General features: G+C 44.5%; 3 protein-coding genes and 1 long non-coding RNA gene across 8 annotated transcripts in view; 2 read left to right on the forward strand and 2 right to left on the reverse strand.

The window, feature by feature from the left end:
• Positions 1–20,206, forward strand: part of ANKRD45 (ankyrin repeat domain 45) — a 47,818-nt gene extending 27,612 nt beyond the window's left edge. For 3 of the 4 annotated variants that reach the window (XM_081915174.1, XM_081915177.1, XM_081915176.1), the window contains exons 4-7: positions 9,623–9,717; positions 10,248–10,386; positions 18,884–18,925; positions 19,694–20,206. In XM_081915174.1, coding sequence (XP_081771300.1) covers positions 9,623–9,717; positions 10,248–10,386; positions 18,884–18,925; positions 19,694–19,704 — 287 coding nt within the window. In that variant the 3' untranslated portion in view covers positions 19,705–20,206. The remainder of the gene's footprint in view (positions 1–9,622; positions 9,718–10,247; positions 10,387–18,883; positions 18,926–19,693) is intronic. The other variant, XM_081915175.1, reaches the window with a different exon arrangement.
• LOC309371999 (uncharacterized protein) lies at positions 297–5,951 on the reverse strand. Its single transcript, XM_081915195.1, has 2 exons — positions 5,592–5,951; positions 297–678 (listed from the first exon to the last, which is right to left on the reverse strand). Exons 1-2 carry the CDS (start codon positions 5,919–5,921, stop codon positions 412–414), a joined length of 597 nt encoding a protein of 198 aa, XP_081771321.1. The 5' UTR covers positions 5,922–5,951; the 3' UTR covers positions 297–411.
• Positions 14,409–25,561, reverse strand: PRDX6 (peroxiredoxin 6). 2 transcript variants are annotated; one of them, XM_081915186.1, is made up of 5 exons: positions 25,412–25,561; positions 21,804–21,960; positions 18,228–18,374; positions 17,147–17,293; positions 14,409–15,160 (listed from the first exon to the last, which is right to left on the reverse strand). In XM_081915186.1, the coding sequence occupies exons 1-5, from the start codon at positions 25,501–25,503 to the stop codon at positions 15,029–15,031; spliced, it is 675 nt and encodes a 224-aa protein (XP_081771312.1). In that variant the 5' UTR covers positions 25,504–25,561; the 3' UTR covers positions 14,409–15,028. The 2 variants fall into 2 exon arrangements, with proteins under 2 accessions (XP_081771312.1, XP_081771313.1); XM_081915187.1 differs by lacking the exon at positions 25,412–25,561 and adding an exon at positions 23,501–23,604.
• On the forward strand, positions 15,167–15,968 carry LOC309372032. Its single transcript, XR_014169382.1, has 2 exons — positions 15,167–15,618; positions 15,699–15,968. It is a non-coding gene; the product is annotated as an uncharacterized lncRNA (long non-coding RNA).

Below are 25,561 nucleotides of genomic sequence, written 5' to 3' on the forward strand. Positions count from 1 at the left end.
ATGAAATATATTGAGGTGGGCTGGTATTTAATTGCTAACATAATATTTTTGTTATGAGTGAAAAGGGAATCTTCTGACAGACAAATGTAGTATTGTTTATCCTAATTGTGCAAAATTGAAGTTGCTTAATACAGCAGGGTCATATGGAAGAATCACAGCATATCAGATACAGGCTTTAATTTTTGGCTAGATTTTTTTTTAAATAAATGTTTAATAGCCTTTCATTTGGGCCTCTTTCACCTCAATCATCCACAAGATTCTTCATTAAATTCTTCTCAAATGGTTGATCAAGCATGTTGAGATTTTTGTCATTTATTGTGCTACCCTGTAGACTTAAGAGTATGATTGGAAAGATTATGAAAGGAAGAACTGAACATAGCAGGGAAGAACCTGGGTTTTAGGTTTCATGCATTATGTGTCTCCACTGGAGCTGTGGTTGTGGGGACAAATTGGGAAGAACTGTTCGTCTTCATCAAATTCATCTGCTTTGCTCTTTTTGCTTAATTTGCGATACTTGACTTCTTTCTTGTAACGGTGAGCAACATGCTTCATGTATTTCATCATCTTGGAGGTGTTGGCCACCAGCCTGTAGAGCATTTTGTCCATATTGTGGGTGTGTTCATCATTCACTTTGGCAGCAACTGGAAATGCAGGTGCTTGGACAATTGTCCTACAGGGCTGAGAAAAATGAAAAAACAGGGAGTAATACTTTGCATCAAAAGCAATTTATGTGAGTGTTCAGAACTTAACTGGTTAAGTTGTTCTGAGTGTGCGTCACATTCCGACGTCAGCTCACAGAAGCTGGGCGGAGATAGAAGCTGGGAGGGACTATTCCCTGTTTTGTTTAGTTCCCCCTGTGACTCTGAAGGGAGAAGGATCTTCTCTCTGTGTATCTGTGAGAGAGACATGGCTGAAAGAAGCCCTGGACTTTGATGCTGTAATGTTTTAATAAAGAGCTGTAAATAGACGAACCTGTCTATGTGTGCTTACAAGGAGCAAGACTGCTTTACACGCTGTGTTCTACTCTGCTAAAAGCCGTGACTGAGAAGAGACAGCAGGAGTTATTGCGCAGCTTGGGAGGAAGCGTGCCGGACCGCTGTAAGTGATTGATTGGGATCGTAAAGCTGTCTGAGATCGCGGCCCTATCGATCAGGGAGGATCGATATATATCCGAACAGGTTATGGAAGGTCAGACAACGCTCGTAAAGCAGACGCTGTGAGCCTCAGGAATGCTTTGAAGTTAGCGTTCTGAGGCTGAGGGGCCGTCGGAGGCCAACGGGAGCTGACTGGGTGCCGGAGAGCAAGAATGATTAATTGCCTGCTTCCGAGAGGCAGTGAGAGCTTCTGATACAGAGAGCTGGAGCTGAAAAGCAGCTAAGAGCTGGAGGCTGGGACGCAGCCGATAACGTTTCTCCACGGAAGGGAGAGCCAAGCAGCTGGTACGGAGTAAGTACAGCTTGGGGCACCTTGGGAGAACGGGAGAAGATGGCTGAAAGCCAGGATATACCGGTGGAGCCTCTAACTCTAAAGAGTTGGGCAACGTGGTCCAGAAGAATAAGGGGATTGTTCTTGGTTGAAGGGCTCTGGGAAGCAAACCAGTGGGAGCCAAAATCACCCCTTGGCTGGCCAGCAGCTGGAGCAGGTGAAGCAAGCTGTGGGGCTGTGTTGGCTGAAGATAGCCAGAGGCTGCATCAAGAGCTAGAGATGCTCAAAGCATGCGTTGATGCATCACTGAGGCCTCATTTGGAGGGTGTTGAGACAGCGTGGGCTGCCTGGAATTTGCTGAAGGGCTTGTGTGAGGCGTCAGCGAAAGGCCGAAGCCCAGGAGAGGCAGAAGGATGCCCAGAAAGCCCAATGGGGGCTGGGACAGTGTTGGGGAGCTGTTGCAATGCTTCTACACGTCTGTGTGATGGACTGAGTCCTGGAGATGCTGGACTGACAGGCCCTGTTCCCGATGTCTTAGCCTCTAGGAGCGCTAGTGAGCAGATCGGGGGGGCGAAGAGTTCCAAAGGCAAGTTTAAACAACTTTCGCTTTGTGCTGAAGCAGAGAGGAGCTTCAGGGGGGGCCAGGCTGGTGGGAGGCGCCGTTCCAGAAGGAGGAAGGCCAGGCCAGCTGGGAGGAGCACCGGGCAGTGTTTTTCCACTGGAGTTCAACGTCGGCGTGGCAGTTGCCCCCACCGGAGCAGAGAGCCGATGCAGGATGTTTGCAAAGACTTTTCCCATGGGAATCAGGCAGGTTTCCATGGCAACAGGCCTGGGAAGACAGGCAGGCGTGGAGCTGAGCCAGGTGGTCGTGGTAAACAACAGGAAGAGTCTTATCAAGTTTCTGCGAGTATGGCAGTGTTCGAAGACGGCCGAGTGGAAAATTCCGAGATGGCCTTTGTAATAGACTCTGCAGCTAACCGCAACATGGTTCCAGAGACCCCTGCAGTCGAGAGGTGGAATTGCACGGCAGTTCCGAAGGGACAGACTATTAAGTTCGCGAATGGACAGAAAACTAGAGTTTCCAAGTGCACTAATGCCTTTCTTTCTGTTTTACAGGAGACGGTGGATTTTTGTATTGTTCCGGAGATTCATCACTGTTTGTTATCTGTGCCTTATTTGTTAAGTAAGGGGTTCAAAGTTTGTTTTGAAAATGATGTCTGCACAATCTCCAGAGAGGGGAGGTTACTGGCCAAAGTGCGGAAGGGACAGAATGATCTTTTCATTCTTAAAACGTCTCTTGGAGGTGAGGGGAAGGTTGAGAAAGCACAAGCGTTGCGTGCTACAGTTCCCAACCAGCGTGCTACAATTCCCGCTCATAATGTTACATGTGCATGTGTATGGCATCAGAGAACGATTCACAATCCTTTAGAGGATTTGCAGGCGTTACCTGAGGTTGTTACAGGTTGTAAGATTAGAAATTGTCAAAGTGCCATTAATTGTGACACTTGCAAGCAGGCAAAGGTGAGAGGGTGCAGTTACCCAAAGGTGGAACGTGTGGCCACCAAACCTTTTGAGCTGGTACACATAGATTTGTCCAGTCCTGTCAAGGAACCAAGTCTAGGGGGGGCCAGGTTTCTGCTAACTTTTCTGGATGATTTCTCGCAGAATTCCTGGACTCACGGTCTCAAATCCAGGGAGGATGCAGCACAGCTGATCAAGAGCTGGATTGAGGGGGTGGAACTAAGGTTCTCCACCAGAGTGCAAGCGATCATCAGTGACAGAAATGCTGAGTACACTGGTTCTGCTTTGCAGAAGTTCTTTCGGAAGAGAGGGATACGTCACACAATTATTTCACCCCAGCTAGGGGGGGTGGCAGAGCTGAGGAGTGGAGCTCTGGTTAAGGCTGCACAGGTGATGCTGAAAGAAGCCAGGTTACCTCCTGAGTTTTGGTTGGAGGCTACTAGGGCTGTGTCATTCACCTGGAATCGTGTCTACAACTCACTGGTAGGCGACACACCGTTCTCTTTGTTAAATGGCCGAAAACCCCAGGTTCACTTTCTGCGGACTTTTGGGACTCCTGCGCTTGTCTCTTTGCCTAAGGCTTTGCAAGGGCCAGATGGAGCCAAAGTCCAGAAAATGATCTTCTGTGGGTATGAGCCAGAAGCCCGTGCATGGCGATTTGCTTACCCGTCAGGTGATCAGAGTAAGGTGCTGATCAGTAAACACGCTGAGTTCTTAGAGGAGAAGGTAAAGTCAAAGACTCCTGTCAGGCGTGATGTTCTCTCAGAATGTCTCTCTGATCCAGAAGACAGTTCTGATGAGGCAGAGGAAGAAGAGGCTGAGGCTGCTGATGACGACCAGGTCACTGACCAGGGTCAGGAGCAGGATAGGGCATCTACACAAGCTGTTAAGAGACTGCCCAAAAGTGAGCCTAGTTCTCCTGTGAGTGTAATGGAGAGGATTCGAAGACGCTTTAAGTCAGAAGGAGAGTCCCATGATGCAGAGGACACACCTGCTGATCAAAGTGAGTCAGAGGGAACACCTGAGTTTGTGCCTAGGAGGTCCAGTCGCACAACTAAGGGTATCCCACCAGAGAGGTACCAGGCCACAGGTGCGTGGGTAAGTTTCGCACAGTGCGATTCTGAGAGTTGTGAGGTGGTTCCACAAATGCCAAACAGGTTTGCCAAGGGAGGGCACAAGGCATTGGGGAAGGCATTGATCTCACAGAGTTTTGCTGAGGATGTTCCACAGGTGCAGTCGGAATCCAACGCAAGGGGGGGTGTGAGTGTTCAGAACTTAACTGGTTAAGTTGTTCTGAGTGTGCGTCACATTCCGACGTCAGCTCACAGAAGCTGGGCGGAGATAGAAGCTGGGAGGGACTATTCCCTGTTTTGTTTAGTTCCCCCTGTGACTCTGAAGGGAGAAGGATCTTCTCTCTGTGTATCTGTGAGAGAGACATGGCTGAAAGAAGCCCTGGACTTTGATGCTGTAATGTTTTAATAAAGAGCTGTAAATAGACGAACCTGTCTATGTGTGCTTACAAGGAGCAAGACTGCTTTACACGCTGTGTTCTACTCTGCTAAAAGCTGTGACTGAGAAGAGACAGCAGGAGTTATTGCGCAGCTTGGGAGGAAGCGTGCCGGACCGCTGTAAGTGATTGATTGGGATCGTAAAGCTGTCTGAGATCGCGGCCCTATCGATCAGGGAGGATCGATATATATCCGAACACGTTAACAAGTTAAATAGTGTTGCCATCTCTTTCACTGACCCTGCTATTATGCCTTTTAAGAGGAATTTGATGTCTGAAATCCCTGTACTCCTGGTCTTAGATTGCTGTCCTGGATTTGACCGTGGCATAAAAAACAACATCTCCTACTCCTTCCCTTTGGCTTTATGGTAGTACAGTGGTACCTCTGGTTACATATTTAATTCGTTCCGGAGGTCCGTTCTTAACCTGAAACTGTTATTAACCTGAAGCACCACTTTAGCTAATGGGGCCTCCCGCTGCCGCCACACTGCCGGAGCATGATTTCTGTTCTTATCCTGAAGCAAAGTTCTTAACCTGAAGTAATATTTCTGGGTTAGCGAAGTCTGTAACCTGAAGCGTATGTAACCCGAGGTACCACTGTATGCTCATTGGTCTTCTATCTGCTGTTCTGTGAAAGCTGAGCTTATTAGATAGCGAGATCACTTGATTCTTTAACATATAGGTAGGTATAAGTAGGTAAAAGTATAAATTAGGCACATATTAAGTCAGTTCACTGTACTTAGAGTCCCAGGTGGTTCAGTTGTTCAAAATTTTTGTGTACAAAGTACACATTGGGCATATCTACACACCAGACTACACATGGTTTTGTCCTTGCAAAGAATTAGCAAAATCACAGTTCTGAGAGTGCTAAAGATCTCTAACAGAATTGTCAGCTCATACTACAACTTCCAGGGTTCTGTAGAGGAAATTGATGATAAATAAAACCAGTAGATTTATAGTGTGGCTGTGCTCACCTTGTCCTGACACGTGTTACTTAGAAAGTACTTCTGCCTGGGATCAGCATTAAGACTCATGGTTTGTTTTTTTACATATATTTTTCTATTAAATTGGAATCTGAGTTAAAGGTCAGAAATTAAAGCTAGGGAGCCAGACAACGTGCTAGTTGAGAATATCTTACCATTGTGGGTTTCGCCAGTGTCAGTTTCAGTTTGATGAACAGATAGTGCACAACTAAGCCACTCACTATGAGGAATGCTACTTTACAACCAGCATACACAACTTCTAGAGACTCTTTGGATAGTCCTAAGCCAGTAAAACAATGGCATACTTGACACATTGAATCACAAAAACAGTTAGATTGCTGTTTAGTTGCCAGTAGTTCCAGATCCTGTGGAGTCATTTCCCAACCGACTCTTGTCCAAGCTGGTCGTTCACAAAAGCCAATAACATCTTGAAACAATAAGACTGTCCAAAGGAGGGAAACCTGACAAGGACCTTGAGAAAACATTCTGTGAAATTTTCAGCAAGAAATGTCTTCAGATAAATCTTTCCATCATGACCGAGCTCTCAGCCTGAGCACTGGAGAGATTTGAATGCAGGGAATATAATCAACCCATCAGCTGGGGAAGGGTGCTGTGATGTCATAAAGGGGGATCCTGATCTTTATATATGAAAGCTTCTATGATGTCATTATGATTGCAAGATTTTTCTCAGTAGCACTTTTCTCAGTGCAAAGTATGGAGAGTTTATAAAACTGGGAATTTTCAAAAGCTTACTTTATATTTGTCAGATAATTCAGGGGGACATGGGTGGCGCTGTGGTCTGAGCCTGTTGGGCTTGCTGATTGGAAGGTCGGCAGTTTGAATGTGTTCGATGGGGTGAGCTCCCACTGCTCTGTCCCAGCTTCTGCCAACCTGCTGTGGCAGGAAGGGAAATGGCGTTTCCATGCGCTCTGGCACTCGTCATGGTGTTCTGTTGCACCACATGACCCAGAAAGGTGTCTGTGGACAAACAGCAGCTCCCTCGGCCTGAAAAGCAAGATGAGCGCCACACCCCATAGTCACCTTTGACTGGAATTAACCGTCCGGGGTCCTTTACCTTTACATAATATAATAGTACAGTTGGCTTATGAATTCTGGAGGATGTATGCAATTGCAAGGTGAAGGGATACTACATAGTCATTTGGATGAGTCTTATTGCTCCTGAATGAGATCCAACATAGCAAGAGTGGGCACCTGCCTGTGCAAGGTGGCTTCTCCTTCCTTTCCTCCCTTCACCTTGGAAATCTCTGCACACCCTGGAAATCTGTTCCACAGGGCTGGGGAACACTCTAGAGCAGTGGTGGTGAACCTATGGCACATGTGCCAGAGGGGGCACTCAGAGCCCTCTCTGTGGACACGCGTGTCTTCCCCCCCCAAGCAGGGCCGTAGCTAGGAGGTGAAACTGGCACTCCAGCATTGCAGGAGACTTCTGGCCACTTCCAGCATGGTCCCAGCGCTGCTAGGGCACCATTTTCACCCTCGGGGCTGCACAGGGGGGTGGGCTCGTGCTGGGAAACTGCCATCCGTCCAAAGCCTGCACCACCGCTACTCAAGCCACCGATCAAGCCCATCTGCCATCGCAACCAAACATGATGGCCGCCTCTGAGCTGGCTCCGCCCGACCCACCTTCCTGCTCTGCTCTCGGGTGCATTTAGAGCTGTGGTAACCCTGGCAAGCGGCTGAGCAGGTGTTGACTTTTGATGCGCCAGGGCCTCCCGCCAGTCTGTTGTTCCTACTTGGGAGTAAGCCGCCTTGAGTTCAGCAAGGTTATACAAATTATCAGCATGTGTACAACAGCAAAAATCACATTAATTGTCCAAAAGCATGCAAAATGCAAACTTTTACCTTTCAAAAAAAAAGTTGTTTGTATCATTGAAAGCTCTGTTGTTGTGTTTTTCATTTAAGACAAAAGATGTTAATGTATGAGTTGTTTTTTCTAAACTAAAACCTCAGTATTCAGGTTAAATTGCCATGTTGGCACTTTGCGATAAATAAGTGGGTTTTGGGTTGCAGTTTGGGCACTCGGTCTCTAAAAGGTTCACCATCTCTGCTCTAGAGCAAATTATAGGGGCATTTGAGGGGCTGTAGGGGGAAGAAGAGAAACTAGAAGTCCCGTTGTACAAGCTGATTTTTGTTACACAACATATTAGAAGTCAGTAAATGCATAGAAGCATTTAAAAATATTATTAGACAAGGCATCTCATACTTCTGATAACAAAAAAGCTTGGCCTAGAATGAAAATTTATTAAAAGTTGATCATTTTTTCTGCACGGTTATAGACTTATCACAGTTTTGTTAAGTGTTAAATAATTAGTGTACTGGGTTTTGAAGCAAAATGAGATTGTTTTAGTAATCAATATTACAGAAAATTGACTTTATTTAAATTCTACTCTTATCAATGTCTTTAAAAATTCAATATAAACTAAGACTCCACAGTAAATGGTAGAGAGACACTGGCTGAATTCTGCTGTAAACCAAGACACAAATGACCCCCTTGTGCCCCCCATGTTGCAACAGTACTTTGCTCATCACAAGTGAGAGTTAATGGCTTCTGAGGAAGTTGGAATATGAAGCTGAATTGAAAGCATGGCTTCATATCTTGGTTTGGTCCAAAGCAATTAACCAAAGGTTCCCAGTTCAGACATAACAGGAAATTATCATTAACAGAGGATTTCCTGGTTTCTTCACTGGAGCACATGGACAGTGGAGTGAAGCATACTGGGGGACTTGCATGCGGGTGCCAAGACTCATTCACATCATGGCTTATTGAGCTAATTATGATCATCTGAAAGTGGCCACGCTGTAACTGTGTGTGTTTCAGTGCTCTGTACATCCTGGGAGTACTTAAAGGAAGAGAGTTGAAGGGTGTCCAGGACTCATAATCTAAGGCCTCCTTTGCCTAGCTTCTCTTTGGTGTGTCTTGTCTTGCCCGTTCATTTCCATAGGAAGCCAGAGGTTACAAAGTATGTATTTATACAGTGGTACCTCGGGTTGAGAACTTAATTCGTTCTGGAGGTTCGTTCTTAACCTGAAACTGTTCTTAACCTGAAGCACCACTTTAGCTAATGGGGCCTTCTACCGCTGCTGCTGCACGATTTCTGTTCTGATCCTGAAGCAAAGTTCTTAACCCGAGGTAATATTTCTGGGTTAGCGGAGTCTGTAACCTGAAGCGTATGTAACCCGAGGTACCACTGTATAGGAGAGATACAATAACATCACAACTCACCAAAGGGAATTCAGTTCCCATTTCAGATTGAACTGAAGACCTAGTTGGGGTGGGGAACCTTGGGGCCACAGGCCTAATGCCGTCCTCCAGGCCTGTCTGTCTGTCTCTTGGAACGCTCTCCAGACCACACCCCTCCCTTGCCAACAGCCCTACTCAAGGCAGGTAAAAGGCATTATCACTTCCACCAATAGCCCTAATCCACCACTTGCCCCTTGAGTGAGTTGAACTGTGATAATGCATCTTACCTGCCAGGATGGAGAGATAAGTATGTGGAAACCTCTAGATTTGAAAAGACTTGAATGTAGCCTGTTTTATAAAGGCAAAAGCCGCATATGTTGCTTCACCCCAGTTTTGCTTCTGGCCATGTCTCATGGGTATGCAGCTCACAGAAGGTTGTCTCTGGGGGCATGTGGCCCTCCCAGTGGAAAAGGTGACCCGCCCCAACTCAGAGGGAAGTCCATAGGAGAAAGGAAGAATAGCTGTCCTGTAGTGCATCATTATCACCTGCCAAGATAGTCAGGTTATACTTTTGACTCTGGCAGTTGGGGGATTATAAAAAGGGACTGTTTTTGGCATGAAAACCATGAAACAAATATATGTTTATCTTGAATGCTGTTGTGTCCCCAAATTTTCTGTTACTAAAGGGAATGTGCTAAACTTTGACACTATGTAATATTTATTATTTATTCATTCATTCATTCATTCGTTCATTCATATTTATATACTGCTTGATTGTCGAAAACCTCAGCGTCTCACATTATATGAGCACTATGGTAAGAGACTGGCAATTGATAACCTATAACTTTATAAAAATGTCTGGATTTAGATGCTGACTGGTTCTTAGTTAATGGCCATTGTTACCTTTGACTATAGATTTAGTACAGAAATACAAACACTTACCTAGGGCTTTTAATCTCTCTGTCTCTCTCTCTTTTTTTTTAGAAGCCAAGCAGAATTTACGGAACTTGATCCTCCAAATCCAGACAACAATCACTGATCCTGAGAAAGTTCAGGGAAGGCTTAATAAAGAAGATAAGGTATGGTGGAGAATGCACAATATTTAAATACAACAATTATGGATCATAAATATGCATTTTTGTGCGCTGCCCACCATGTTTTGAGATCTTCCAGTAGCAGTGATACCCAGGTTTTGGTTTTCATTGTTGGAGAGAGCATTGGAGACCTAGAGTGTTTTTGTAATATTTCCTTACAACTTTGCAAGTAAAGCAGAGGCAAGCAACATGTACAGTGCTACCTCGGGTTACAGATGCTTCAGGTTACAGACTCTGCTAACCCAGAAATAGTACCTCGGGTTAAGAACTTTGCTTCAGGATGAGAACAGAAATTGTGCTGCGGCGGCAGCGGGAGACCCCATTAGCTAAAGTGGTACCTCAGGTTAAGAACAGTTTCAGGTTAAGAACTGACCTCTGGAACGAAATAAGTTCTTAACCTGAGGTACCACTGAACTACTACTGGGCAGCAGATGCCAGTGCCTGATTAGCTACAACTGGTTGGTTAGTTTTTCTAGTTTCCCATATGACACACTCACTTTCCCCCCTCTGTGCAGAATATTTCTCTGAAGGCCTGTCAAGCCAAGTCAGATTGGCTTGAAAACACAAAAGAGGCTACTATGCAAGATTTTGTGGAGCAGAAACAGTTGCTGGAGGACATTATGCTTCCCATCTTCACAAAGTTGGCTACGCCCCGTGAGTACCAGAGCCCTGCTACTAAATGGAAATATTTTTCTTTGTATTTTTATTTCGGAGAATCTTTCTTATGAAGATGTGCCGATGTACTACTGAGTATCTGCCTTGGAAACCCTGCACATTCCACACGATGTGGAATTAGGTTGCGTCTCCCCATTAGTGAAAACTGTAATACAAATGGGAGTTCTGGCTATCTGCAAGGTATCTGATTTGGCCACAATGACACTAACCTTTGTTATATCCCATTTGGATTACTGCAATGTGCTCTACGAGGGTCTGCCTTTGAAAAGTGCTTAGAAACTTTGACTGGCTCAAAGAGCTGCAGCCAGACTGCTGACTGGGGCTGGTTATAGGGGGCAGATGACTCCCTTGATAGCTCCACTGGCTTCCTGTCTGTTTCCGGACACAATTTGAAGTGCTGGATATGACCTATAACTAAAAAAGGGCCTTCTCAGTGATTGCTCCTATACTTTGGAACCCCCTCCCTAGAGAAGCTAGACTGGCTCCCTCCATGTTGTTCTTCCGCCAGCTGGTAAATACCTGGTAAAAAGCAGGCTTTTGGAAACTGCTTTTAATGAAAAGGCTGGTGTTGTGCTGTTTCTATTGTTAAGTATGTGTATGCTTTGAACAGATTTTATATATGTATATCGTTTTAATTTTATAATACAATTGTAGGGTTGCTAGGGATCCCAAGGGTCATCTAGTCCAACCCCCTGCAATGTAGGAATCTCAACTAAAGTATCCATGACAGATGGATATCCAATATCTGCTTAAAAATCTCTTGAGGGAGACCATTCCACTGTTGAACAGCTCTTATTGTCAGAAAGTTTTTATTGATGTTTAGTCGGAATCTCCTTTCTTGTAAGTTGAAGCCATTGGTTTGAGTCCTAACCTCCAGAGCAGAAGACAACAAGCTTGCTTCATCTTTAATGTTACAGCCCTTGAGATATTTGAAGATGGCTATCATCTCTTCTCAGTCTCCACTTTTCCAGGCTAAACATACCCAGCTCCTTCAACCGTTCCTCTACGGCTTGGTTTCCAAGTCCCTTGATCCTGGTAGACCTGGTAGACCTGGTTGCCCTCCTCTATACATGTTCCAGCTTGTCAACATCCTTCTTAAGATTGTGGTGCCCAGAATTGGACACAGTATTCCACGTGTGGTCTGACCAAGGCAGAACAGAGTGGGACTATTGTTTCTCCTGATCTGGACACTAGACTTCTGTTGATGCAGCCTAGAATAGCATTAGCTTTTTTTGTTTCTGCATCACACCGTTGGCTCATTCATGTTAAGCTTGTGGTCTACCAGTACCACAATGTCTAATTGTTTTTTAATTATTGTGGCATAGTTCATATTGGTAAATGCACACATTCACCACCTGTCAGAAATATGTTCTTTAATCTACTATGGAAGACATTGCACAGTTATAAGGAGGACCTTAAGGTCCCCGCTGCGGGGTGAGCTCCCGTCTTTCGGTCCCAGCTCCTGCCCACCTAGCAGTTCAAAAGCACCCCTAAGTGCAAGTAGATAAATAGGTACCACTTTATAGCGGGAAGGTAAACGGCGTTTCCGTGTGCTGCTCTGGTACTGGCTTGCCAGAGCACCTTCGTCACGCTGGCCACGTGACCGGAAGTGTCTTCGGACAGCGCTGGCCCCCGGCCTCTAGAGTGAGATGAGCGCACAACCCTAGAGTCGGACACAACTGCCCGTATGGGCAGGGGTACCTTTACCTTTAGGTCCATAAATACTAACACCCTAGAGATCCCGGGCCCTCAGGAAGTCAGATTAGCCTCAACTAGAGCCAGGGCCTTTTCAACACTGGCTCTGGCCTGGTGGAACGCTCTGTCTCATGAGACCAGGGCCCTGCAGGATCTGATTTCTTTCTGCAGGGCCTGTAAGACAGAGTTGTTCCACCTGGCCTTTGGCTTGGAATCAACTTGATCCCTTCCCCCTTTCCTTTTTCTGTGATGGAACTCCTATTTGGGGACTTCCCTGGCTTTTTTCTGGCCCATGTAGGACAAGTCTGGTCTTGGTGATGACTTGATGTTTTCATCCCCCCCAAAAGTTTTTGATTTGAGTTCCTACTGAAATGAGGCTGCATTTGATGTTTTAATGTTGTATTTTAATCTGATTTTAAAGTTGTATTTCAATCAATTCTTTTTATACCTGGTGTCAGCTGCCCTGAGCCCAGTCTTGGCTGCTGCTGCTGCTGCTGCTTCTGCTGCTTCTTCTTCTTCTTCTTCTTCTTCTTCTTCTTCTTCTTCTTCTTCTTCTTCTTCTTCTTCTTCAATTTTATTATGCTTATGCAGCTGAGGAATGTGAGCCCTGCCTTTTGGAATGTGTCTGCAACTTTTCTTCTTAGCAAGCCTGTAGGATCACTTTATTAGAATTAATGCCTTTCTACAAAATACTTCCTAGTCTCATAAAGCTTTGTTGGTTCTCTTCTCCTCTTCCACATTCAACTTTTTCTGATGAGAACCAGCAAAGGCCTGAGCTAGGGAATACTTAAATGGCTCGGCCCCAGGAGCACATTGTTCCTGCTCATACAACTAATCTTCTTATGCAGCCCTTTTCAAATTATAAAAAGTCATTAAACGCTCCAGTGCACTTTTAAAAATCCAATAGCTGAAGTGTTTAAAGCAGAGGTAGGCATGATATAAGCCTTTCCCTTTCTGCAGCAGGTTGTTTGACTACTGTATTACATTCCATTGCTGTTTGCAATATTTAAGCAGTAGATGCTCTTAGGAGTTGAAAGCACTCTTTGCTGGTAACAGCAGCACAGAGTAGAAAAGTCAGAGTGACTAAAAGCAAGACCAAACAATGCATTCAAGATGAAGTTTACAAAATGCAGGTGCTCTAACAATTCATTTTTTTCCAAAAAGCCATAGCGCGAACCAAGGGAAACTGAAGAACCAAGGGAAACTGTTTAAACAACACTCTTTCAGCAGTGCTGCTCTGATCAAAGATCAGGAAATCTTATAATAGGTGCGTCATATCACAGCTATTTAGGCCCTAATAGGAAATACAGGCACCGCTAATACTAAATATGGCACTTGAACCCCCAGGGGTTCATTAAATTTACAGTACCAAAACAGGTATGGAAAGTGGTCTTGGTGAGGTGATGCTGCTAGCTCCAAAATTGTTGCAAGGCAACTTTTACCCTAAATTTGCTGCAAAATTTAAGATGTTGTTTTCCAATGGTTTTCTACCAGGGTGTTGTGGCACCCTGGAGTGCCTTGAATGATGGTCAGGCGTGTTGTGGACAACACTGGCCTCTGTTCCTCTTTCTTTCCATCCCTCGAGACCCTCTCACCTCTACCTTCCAGAGGCTTGTGTGGCTGTTTGGGGCAGCAGCCCTGGCTACAAGCTCCCCAGGTGAATGGTGCCTCTGGGGCTTGGCCAGGGGGTGCTGGTTGCCAGGAGCTGAGTAAGGAAGCAAGTGGGTGAGGGAGGACGGCCAGCCAGTCAGCCCACCAGCCTTTCCTGTTGGAAATGGGCAGACAAGCGAGAGGCAGGGTAGGCAGGCACCATGATGGCCTTTCTTGTGCTTGCTGTGTGCATTTCCTGCCTGGCAGCTGAGAGCTCAGTGCCAAAGGGGAGCCTTTCTGCCATGCAGGACTGGTGGTGCCCGCTGCTGCCACCCAAGCTGAGTAAGGTGCTGGCCTTGGATTCACCTTTGGCTCTTCTCCATTGGGCTAAGGCTAAGGCTGGGGGCATCCTCTTCCCAGGCCCCTGTGGGGCAGTGTGAGGAGACAACTCTCTTTGGGGTGGGGAGGGCGGCTCAGAGACTAGGGCAGGGGCATAGTCCAGGAACATAGTGGAAGGCTACAGGTTCACCACCCCTGCTCTACAGTCATGCTTCCATTCTAGCATTGTTATTCTAGTTAGGCCTAAACAGATTATTTGAGGGGGATTCCCAGTTTATATTAGCTGATCCGAATAGAGACCTTGTATGCTGCACAATTTGTATTTCAAAAATGCATGATTTTATATATTACAGAATTAGTGGATAACAGACAACAGATTTTAATAGCTAATTTTATTTCCTGAATAAGAGGAACAAAAAAAAAGGTTGAAAGTCTTTTTGGTATAGCCATCAATCCAATGTAACCAATACAGACTAGGTGGTTAATACAAGCCTTTCCAGATTAGGCATTTGATTAGTGCATTTGATTAGTAGAACAAATTAATTTGAAATAAAGGCCCAGGAAAACTGCAACAAGCTTCAGCTGTGCAAACAATCTAGTCACAATCATTTCTAGTGAAATGTGCTCAAGAACCCTACCTCATTTGACCCCACAGCCTGTACAGTAGTTAGCTGAACAGTTTTATTTTGAGATTTTCTGCACATAGCAGCACAAGAGATTGTTTGCCCACTTACTAAAATTTTCAGTGACAAAGAAATAATCTGTTATCTGAAAAGTGTGTTCATACATGGCTAAAGAGCAGAAAATTGATTATTCATTTAAAATAAACCCATGACAACTGATCACATGTCTGAACAGATCAACCCCGTGATGACTAGCTGGGACTCAGTCACTCTGCTAAATATTGTGTGCTTGGCAAATCTACTTCCACACAAGATAGTTAATGCAGCGCCCCTGTGATCAGCATTCTGGTTTGTTCGATCTCTCTTCACAGTTGCTATTGAGGCTGAGGGGTGTAACGCAGGTATTTCTTTCCTGATGGAAGTTCTTTGGTGCAAACTCCTCCTGGAAAGAGCTTGTCAGCCTCTTCTTCTGGTACACTTGGAATCACCATGACCTGGTCCCCAGGCTCATGAGGAAAGAAGGAGGGGAGACTTTTAGTAAGAAGTGCCATACTTCAGAGAGCTGCAGACCCTCTGATCCTCCAGTTCTGTCAGTGAAGACCAGAACCTTCAGTCTGTTGAAGATTATTGCATTTGTGAAAAACACACCGATCCTCTTACATAGAAGCTTTCACTGAAGTAGGAATATATATTCAGTTTCCCACATGGATATTCCCCAATGCATATGTAATATGCAAACAGACAAACCCTACCTAGCATATTGGCCCAAATATAAGCCGCAGCCACAAATAAGCCGGGCCTTTAAAATTCAATGCTTCTTTGTGGGTGCAGCCCACCTCCCGGCTCTACCGCCCTAAACAGAGGGGGGGCAGCCAGCGCCAGTTCCGACTGTGCTGCGTGCCCACCTCCCGACACTACTGCCCCCAACACTGCCTCCCCAAGCCGGCTTGGGAGTCGCGGGCAGGTGGCACGCCATTGCCTACACTCCCGGGCTGCTTCTCCTTTGTTTTGACAGATCAGGGGAGGCTTGGGAGTCGTGGGCAGGTGGCACACTGTTGTCCCACACCCCAGATGGCCCTCCTGCACAGCTGCTTCAGAAGCAATATCATAAGGTTGTGAATATAAGCCCCACTTTAACTTTTCCAGATTAGGATTTGGGGAAAAGTGTGGCTTATATTCGGGCCAATACAGTACTACATATAAATGCCAACTGTATAAGGTTGCACAAATTGCAGGAGCCAGTTTCAGTCAAATAATGAAAATCTCACACACACATTATCAGTTCAAGGCGAAGTTGGTCTTTTAAAAGGATGTTATTTAAGTATCTGTGTGCCCTAAGGGAAGGCAAAAGACCATACGCCAATGGCCAGAGACAGTTTCATCTTTCTTTCATGTTTGTACTGCATTATATACTGTCTTTCTGTGAAGCCACTAAAGGCAGTGTACAATTTAAACTATGTGAACCACCTTTAATGGCTTGTTAGAAAGGAGGTATATAAATATAGTGAATAAACCAAGTTGCATTCCTAGGCACGCTTACCTAGTAAACCTGCATAAGATTGTGCTGTAAATAATGTTCAATACCACATTTTCATAATGTACAAGTAATGAAATCTATATATTCCCAGAACCCACAGTTGGAAATTGGTCAATTTAGTTATCAAACTGTTCATTTGAACAGCTTATGCTGACACTGTAAATCAGGAACTGTAATTTACAGCCACAGGGATAGTGGAATATGTATCAATAGCCATAAGGGGAAACAGAGCAGCAGGGTTCAAAAGTCCCACTATCTGGTCACTAAAGACAATGCCTTGGTGACTCAATAGAAGCTTTCAGAGGCATCTCTGCTGATCTTTTCAGAAAGCAAAAGGAGTAAGTGGCCCTCCTTCAGCAAATTATTTAGGTCAATAATAATGGTATCATTGGGACTCCCGGGGTAAGTTGCTCTAGCTAACTGAATAAAAGTAACAACATATTCAAGCTTACTGCGCTGTTCCCTAGTTAGTTTATCCTAATTGAACTGGATGCAACTTCCCCTTCCCAGAAGACAGAAGCTGAATTTAGACTCACATATGTAGCAGGGTAGGGACGCGGGTGGCACTGTGGGTAAAACCTCAGCGCCTAGGACTTGCCGATCGTATGGCGGCGGTTTGAATCCCCGCGGCGGGGTGCGCTCCTGTTGATTGGTCCCAGCGCCTGCCAACCTAGCAGTTCGAAAGCACCTCCGGGTGCAAGTAGATAAATAGGGACCGCTTACCAGCGGGAAGGTAAATGGTGTTCCGTGTGCTGCGCTGGCTCACCAGATGCAGCTTGTCACGCTGGCCACGTGACCCGGAAGTGTCTGCGGACAGCGCTGGCTCCCGGCCTCTAGAGTGAGATGGGCGCACAACCCCAGAGTCGGACACGACTGGCACGTACGGGCAGGGGTACCTTTACCTGTACCTTTATGTAGCAGGGTACTGAATTTAATGTTAACAAAGTATAGTTACCTTCCAATCAACTGGGGTAGCAACCTTCTTAGCAGCTGTTAGCTGTAGGGAATCGACCACTCTCAGAATCTCATCAAAGTTTCTGCCAGTGGTTGCTGGGTAGAGGATAGAGAGTTTGAGTTTCTTGTCCGGGCCAAAGACAAATACCTATAAAAGCAAAGCCACAGAATGAGAACCTGAAAATCATGCCAGATGAGTTGTTCTTTTACAACTCGTCCCCCACATTCACTCCTTTTCAAAAATATTTTGGAACTATAGTTGTCTGTAGTAGAAAGGTCTACTTTACAAGAAGTGTTCTCATCTGACTTCTGGCATACAATGATCTGACTGTAATATTTCTGCCCTGAATTTGTAGTCCTAAACAGGCAAAAGTGATACCATTTATTTACTGGTAAAACTGGGAAGATTTCAAAAGAATTTTGAATATCTCTGAAGGTTAGCAGCTTCTCCCCACAAGGTAACTGATCTGAAAGACAGGAATAATACTACCCTAGGAAGGGATCACCCTTCTTTATTGGTAACTTTGGAATTTAGAGAAAGTACTTTCGTGAGTGTGAGTCACAAAATGACTGTCAATTCTAAAAAAGCAGAAAATAGTGTGGCTATGACCCCACCAACATTTTTTTCCAGATGGGAACATTGGGGATTAAATCATTCTCCAGTGTTCCCAATCCAGTCAGTTTTGCTGTCCCAAAATAGTCTGTCCCTGGTGTCCAGCTGTTGGTGTGAGAAAGTGTGAGTTAATGAGAATAAATCTGAGTGTGTATGTGCATGAGCATGTGTTTGAATTAACAGCCCAAGGCACTGCCAGCCACATCAACTGGCTTCTGGCCCCCAAGGAGAGAGGGCTGTTGCACTCAGGTCTCGCTTCCAGCCTTCCTGCAGGCATCTCCTTGGCCACTGTGAGAACAGGATACTGGACTAGAGGGGTCACTAGCCTGATCCAGCAGCTCTTCTTAGGTTCCTAAGCACCCACCTATCATCACACGTGGCCCTGGGGGGCAAAAGGTTTGTCCATCCCATAATACAAAGACTGAAAAGCTAATTGCAGCCTGCAGTGCTAGAGGCCCTCAATACTTACCACACGGGCAGTCAGGGGAATGCCATCCTTGTCTCTCTCATCTGGGTCTAGCATGCCCAGCTGGACAGCAAGCTCCCGTTTTGAGTCAGCAATTATGGGAAAGGGGAGCTGCTCTTTGGCCTCATCTCCATTGTAGGCATTGATGTCCTACAGGGGAGAAAATTGCTAGTGTTGGGTCACTGGTACAAAAGAACATAGGAAAGATGACAAGTGGTATTCACATGACTCGTATTCCTGGTATACAGCAGTATCTTTAAAAGGCAATCCAGGAAGAGGGGTTCAAGGCTTCTTGCCAACAAACTAGTCTTCTGTCTTTAAACAGCATTTTCTTTACAGAGGAATCCACAGTTCAAACCTATGCACATCTGTTTGGTTCCATTCAGTTTAATGGCACTTTTTACCAGGTTTTAAGCCTGTATAGGATTGAAGCCTCGGTCAAGTGAAGCTGTCCCTGAAATCTGAAGTGGTCTACAGCCCAAGCCCAGGCTTACCATCTCAGTGAGAACTAGGCCTTACATGTAAGTTCCACTGAATTATATGACACGTTCAGCCTAACCCTACGCATGGTAACTTAGAAATTAGGTATGTCACTCTAGCAAAGCACACGTTGTCCGCCTGTTTGAGGACAGGGCTAAAATATTTCATTGTTGATGCAGGTGTGCAAGACTCCGTCAACAAAAAAATGGGGACTCCTTTAGGTAAGTGACACTGCAAACTACAACTAGAGTCACAGATAATCATGATTACCAATCTCATTCTGCCCAACCGTAAGTACTTGACAGTAAGTTGCTAATGATCGATCTGTTTGTCAGAAGTTTTCTAGAGGGCTTTGGTGATAGCAGCATGTTTACCACTACAGAAACTGTAGTGGTGCAGAAACTGTTAAAACTTTTTTCAGATTTTATACAAGTAAGATTCTATAAGCCTCCTCTCAAGTGAGAGTGCAGGCTGACTCACAGGCTGCATGGGAGAAAGGCCACAAGCTGAGTGCAGTTGCACTAAGGAACTAGCCATAAAGCATGTCACACATAAAGAGTGGAGGGAACTGGCAGAGAAGGCAGTAGCAAAGTTATGACAAAGAAATTATTGGCAAATATATGACAAAGAAGTAACTAAGAAGTTTAATCATCATCATCAACAGGAGGCCTAAAAGTGTAACATACTATATATTATTTAGAATAATCTAATACTGCTTTCCCCCATTTGCCTGAACCTTATGCATAAAGCTTAAGGTGGAAGATTTAAGACACACACCAAAAGAAGAACCTTTATTTGAGTAACTCCTTTGAGGTGTCCTGCAAGTTCCCAGGACACATTAGTGATCTGCAAGTGAACTTAAGTGATATGTTCTAGACTAGAGAATCTTGCAGTCAATCTAGAGTTAGTCTTGAAGTCAGCATAGAGTGCAAATGAAATCAAAGGCTTCATTTCCAAGCAAAACTAATATATATGCATTTTCTCCTCAGCAGAACATTAAAAAGTTTTTCAGTCAACACAGATGGCATCTTGATGTTCAACTGAAGTCCCAACACAAATGCTACTATTCACCTAGCTACAATGTCTTCTGAAGACAGGCAACCTTTGTTCATTCTTCTTTCTCAGATATAAAATGTGATGTAACTTTTATTTTTCTCCTTATATCCTATTATTCAACCACCAGGTGTCCATACTCTCTAAAGAATCACTTGCTTTTTGTTTTAATAGGACCAACTAGTCACAAATAAGCTTTCAAATACTTCCTCACTACTTTGGCTTTTAAGTCGAACCTAATAAAGGAGTCATGATACTGCTACGATTTCTTTTTAACAGACCAGAATTAGTTTTCACCTTTGACAACTAGTGAAATGGCACAATTCCATTTTAAATATAACTGCCATGTATTGGGAGCAATATTCAATTTGTTATTACTGCCCTGGATCCAAGACAAAATAGAACAGTTCCATATATTTCTAATAAAATATATTCTCAAGTTTATACAATCTTATTTTGCATTTGCTTTATATGTAACATACTTCATTATCTAGAGAAAGTGTCAAGCAGAGCCTTGGAAGGAGAAAGTATTTGCCTAACAAAGAGTTCTGTCCTGAAATAACTCTCTCCACCACATAATATGGCTTCACAACAGCCTTTCCCTTGTGCTCTCAGACAACTGACTGGTTTGACAGGGTGGCTATACAAGCTAGTTGGCACCGCATTTAAAAGAGCATGTTGGACAACTTGGCAAGGGACACTTCCTGGTATATTTGTGACTAGACTTTAATCATTTTACACATCCCAAACTGAGGCAGATAGATCCTTCTAAGTAAAAGGGCAGTTAATTCCTCAAAGTCAATTTAAGCTGAAAGTTTTCTTTTAACAAGAAGCAATATGCAAAAAAATTCAAAACCAACCCATTGTTAATTGTTTTCAATTCCACAGTAAAGTCCAAATATAGTGTAGAGACTGGTTTTGAACAGAACAGCAACAATTTACACTATAGAATAGTATTCATAGATTACTAAACAATAAAAAATCATTCACCCTACTCATGAAAATGTAATGCAAATTATTTCTTTTACATGCTCAAACAGGCACATTAGCTGCAGCCTTCCAACACAGCCACTACTTACTTCATAGCCCCATGCTCCTAATCATGGCGCCCAGTTTTGGAACACAGTGCAGATTTAACCTGAGGTTCTGCGTCCACTTTAAAGCCTAGAGGCCAGTGTTCTGCCTTGTGGAGCTCTAGCATGCATCAGCATCACTAAGAAGACTGATCTTAATCCATTTTAAAAAGATCAGGGTTCAGGGACTGCAAGTTATCAATGTAAAGGGATCAACTTGGTGCTATTCTTGAGTTTTATGAAGCTACTGTCTATCTGATAGTTCTTATTTCGGAACCATATTATACAAGGAACATCACTATTATTGTCACAGAATAGTCCATGTGTCAGATCAGCAAAGTTATTAGTATAGCAGCATATAACAGCTTTAGTGTTGGATATATTTTTGATACAATATTGCCTCTACATTTAGTGATACACTCTGGCACATCTGCCAGGATTTTGGGAGCTTTTACTTTCAACTTACATTAACTGCAGCTTGTCACAACATCCAAATAGAAACGAACTGCAGTTATTCTTAATTACGATTAATGGAAACAAACCAATTTCAAATCATGGTTTACAAACCTGGTTCGTTTCAAAAGGCCATAATTGGGTTCAACCACCATTTAGGATTCAGTTGTAATGCTAAACTCTGGTTAAACTGATGCAGAAGCCAGTGGCAGAGCTTCATGCTCTGGCACTGGGGGGCAGAGAGCAGGTGGGGGCGGGGCTGGCGCACGTCCTGGGGGCGTGGTATGCCGCCCATAGGGGCGTGGAGCCCAGCGCACGGGGCAGACCCCGTCGGGATCACGCTGCCGGGGGTGGTGCACTCACCCCCCACGCCTCTTCCTCCACCAGTGGCAGAAGCTTCTCTTCTTAGATATACTTCAGAGAAAGATGGAAGGGTGGGGTGTGTAAGTCCTTGTGTGAGCCAAGCCTGCAAGTCCTACACTTCTTCAGTTGACTGGTGCTATTATTTATCTCCATATACCTTGCTCCAACAGAGATGATCTTTGACATCATCAATAGAGAGGGCTATCATTTTAATGTTACGCTTTGCAAACTCTGGTGCCAGCTTTGCTGCTCTGCCAAGCTCTGTTGTACACACGGGTGTAAAATCTCGTGGATGAGAGAACAGGATGCCCCATCTGAAAGAAAAACAACATGGCATTGTCTTGATGGGTAGGGTAACACTGAAATCAAGTCATGCAAAGCTTATTTAAGACCTCCTAATCAGACCGAACAATTCAAGTTTCTTTTTGTGTTAGTTGAAACTAAGCCAATTTCCTTTTTAGACTCCCTACTCTCCTTTTGTTATATTTACTTTGACATCCATTCCCTTCAGCAGCAGCAGGAGTTTCATTCTTCATTGGAGTTTTCAGTCTTCATGACTCCATGACCTTCTTAACTGAAGCATCACACAGTTGACACTCCACTGACAGCTAATACTACCTCCACCCCTCAGAACTGGTCTCCCTGCTTTCGGGGAGCCTCATACACCATAGCTTTCTACAATAGTACACAGCCTGCCAACATTATTTGATTAAAATGACAGCTCCTGCTTGATAAGGTTCCTGAGTCAGCAATGCTTTTGTATAGTACAAATTGTATAGTACAAACAATGTGAATAAGTACTGGCATTGTCATTTTAGGCAGCTTAGCACATTACTGCTATGGGTGCAAACCTCACTGTAAAATGCTCCCCCCTTTGCTACATTAAGGTGATATTAAAGTCACCAAGTGTCGTGAAATATATACCCTACTCTACACCCTACTCCTCCAGGAGGCACACACTTTTTAGACAATATGCCTCAGAATTCTAAGAGAAATAAATGCATGCATACCACATAGATATATAACTCAAAAGGAGTGACCACTCAGAAGGTGTTTTGAAGAAGTCCCAGAGCTACTGAAATTGTGTCTAACTAGGATTTCTGTCCCACTTCTAGCAGATATTAAGCTTACTCAGCAGATGGTAATTTGTCAAGGTTCCATTAACAGAATGGGATAACCAGTAATTAAGGATTTTCATGTCTTCCCAGATTCTGCCCCCTACTTTCTTTTTTAAAAACAAAGCCTAGGAACACTAAAAAGCAACTTTGATCACTTGGCTTCATGAGACATTCCACAATTGGTGTCTTAATATTTGGCTAAGTTCTGCTTCCTTTTGCAAGAAAGCATGTTACTCCAATGATGTCTTCCCTTTATGACGGCTGCCCTGAGAACTGGTTGTGAGGGAGAGCTGGGGAAAGAACTGAGAAAGTTGCTTCAGGAAGTGTCAGTAAGTCTAGTCAGTAAGTCTAACACGTAGGCCTTGGCCATGGGAGAAGAGAAGCACCTTCCTGTTATCCTAGAAGAGGAGGAAGCTCTCAGAGTCGGTTGGGCGTACTTTGGAACCCTGAAATATCAGGTTTGGTTCTGACATGCATTTTACAACAATATTGCCCTGACAGGTGGTTTAGAATTACTGCAGAGCGTACAACAGCCAAATTAAAAAGCGAATTATGCAGCCCATTCATAACGCTTCTCTAGATTTCAGTGGATATAGTAAGCATTTTATTTGCCCTGTAGCCAAGTAACATCTTCTGCCAGGCCATCTTGGCCAACACCTTCCTGTTGCAAAGGTTCATTCTCTAGTCAAACATTACACTAAGCCTCAATAAGTGGCGTCAAGCACCATAAATTTACCCTTTGGTCTCCTGACTATCACAACTGCGTGTTAGCACACTGCATTGGAGATGAATTTTATTGTTTAAACTCTGAAACTGCAGTGTCATTCCTCAACTATAAAGAAAGCAAATATTTACTGAGTCAGTTAGCAATGCAATTTAAGATATACAAGTTAAACATGAATTTAGAAACATTCATATTTCTGCATCTTTTAAAATAGCTGTTTCTGTTGTTTGCTACCCACATGAAAAAGCTCCAGCACACAGTGTTCTCAAGCTGGCTTTTAGCAGTGTGGGGGGGTACAAAGTCACTGTGTGATCTCTAGTACAACTAAATAAGAATAACACATTTGAACTAAAGAGATAATACTGAGTGCAGCATATTTTTATATCAATTATGAGCAAGAAGCCTATTGCTGCTATTTGAAATATGGTATGTGTATGTAAACTTTTTGTGCTTTTTTGTATTATAGATACTATTTGAATGTATTCCCTGAATTTTTAAAGACCACTGCATAATTTCTCTTGCCTAACCTATCAAGTTTAAAGTGAACAAGGAGTTTGAAAAAATATTCTTGAAGATGGAAACCTGCCCAAATCATAAGCACTTCACGGAATCCTAAGGACTATTTAGCATATTTAAGACCAAATAGTGTGCTCTATGACCATGCCACAGGATTGTATTACAGTGCTTAACATACCATTGATGGGTAACATTTTTGAAATGCCACTCATGTACTGCATTTCAAATACAGCACTGGAATCTCACTTATCTTCTTACAATCACTGGGCATGGAGGCATTGTGAAAGAAATACAGTAGTACCTCTGGTTACGTACTTAATTCGTTCCGGAGGTCCGTTCTTAACCTGAAACTGTTCTTAACCTGAAGCACCACTTTAGCTAATGGGGCCTCCTGCTGCTGCTGCGCCGCTGGAGCACAATTTCTGTTCTCATCCTGAAGTAAAGTTCTTAACCTGAAGCACTATTTCTGCGTTAGCAGAGTCTGTAACCTGAAGCGTATGTAACCCAAGGTACCACTGTACGACTTAGCAATGCTTAAAGGTCTCAAAGAACAGTTAACCATGAGTCCTGGTTTGGAGGACACACCAAGCCCAACCGTGGCTTAGTTTAGTGCAGTGTAGTAGCAAAAAGCTACAGGAATGAGCAGAGCAGCTTGCAAGCCCTCCCTTCAGAGCCCTTGCACGAAGCCAAAGGTTGGCTCCACATGTTGCCCTACACTGCCTTCACTTTATATAGAATTGTATATATTTGCTTACTTACTACAACTATTTGCACCCCACCTGTTAGGATATTAATTCTTTCAAGGCAGCATACTAGTAAAGTCAGAATGCGTTAAGAAAAACGCGAGAGTAACAGAAGACACTTAATAAAAAAATTCCTTCCAGTAGCACCTTAAAGACCAACTAAGTTAGTTCTAGGTATGAGCTTTCGTGTGCATGGTATCTGAAGAAGTGTGCATGCACACGAAAGCTCATACCAAGAACTAACTTAGTTGGTCTTTAAGGTGCTACTGGAAGGAATTTTTTTATTTTGTTTTGACTATGGCAGACCAACACGGCTACCTATCTGTAACCAGAAGGCACTTAAGGCATTGGGCTACTCCCAAGAAGGCGATCGGGGTGGGGGGGGGGGGAGACAGCAGCTGGAGCAGCCTCGTCTTCTTCGCCAGCCTCCCGCTGCCGGGGTCCTTCCCCCAAGGCGGCAGCTTGCAAAAGGGGAAGGGGGGGCATTAAAACGCGTTCAAGCGCGCGGCTCCCGGGAGTGTAGTCCGCCCTGCGGAGGCGCAGCCACAGCGCCCGGGATTGTTTGGGGAGGGAGCCGCAGCCACGTGCTGGAGCCCCGCTTCCTCCTCGCGCAGCCCGTCGGCCCCGAAAGCGGAGCCCCCCGCGCAGCAGTGGGGCTACTCACGAGTTTCCCAGGAAGTCGTGGAAGCGGAGGGGGCCGTGCGTGGTGTCGGCGTGGAAGTTGGGCGCCTCGTCGCCCAGCAGCAGGCCCGGCATGGCGGCGAGAAGGGCGAGAAGGGCGGCGAGGGGCGGCTCAGCTGCGTCGGGGCAGAAG

Source organism: Podarcis melisellensis (assembly GCF_964234715.1).
Source record: "Podarcis melisellensis genome assembly, chromosome: 6".
Lineage (NCBI taxonomy): Eukaryota > Metazoa > Chordata > Lepidosauria > Squamata > Lacertidae > Podarcis > Podarcis melisellensis.

Coding starts and splice junctions, on each gene's coding strand:
- LOC309371999 (XM_081915195.1), bottom strand. CDS start 5,921: ATGTTTTCTCAAGGTCCTTGTCAGGTTTCCCTCCTTTGGACAGTCTTA. Junction 679..5,591: donor CACTGGCGAAACCCACAATG/GTAAGATATTCT, acceptor CATTTTTCTCAG/CCCTGTAGGACAATTGTCCA.
- PRDX6 (XM_081915186.1), bottom strand. CDS start 25,503: ATGCCGGGCCTGCTGCTGGGCGACGAGGCGCCCAACTTCCACGCCGAC. Junction 21,961..25,411: donor CACGACTTCCTGGGAAACTC/GTGAGTAGCCCC, acceptor TTTTTCTTTCAG/ATGGGGCATCCTGTTCTCTC. Junction 17,294..18,227: donor TTCCCCTGACTGCCCGTGTG/GTAAGTATTGAG, acceptor TTGCTTTTATAG/GTATTTGTCTTTGGCCCGGA.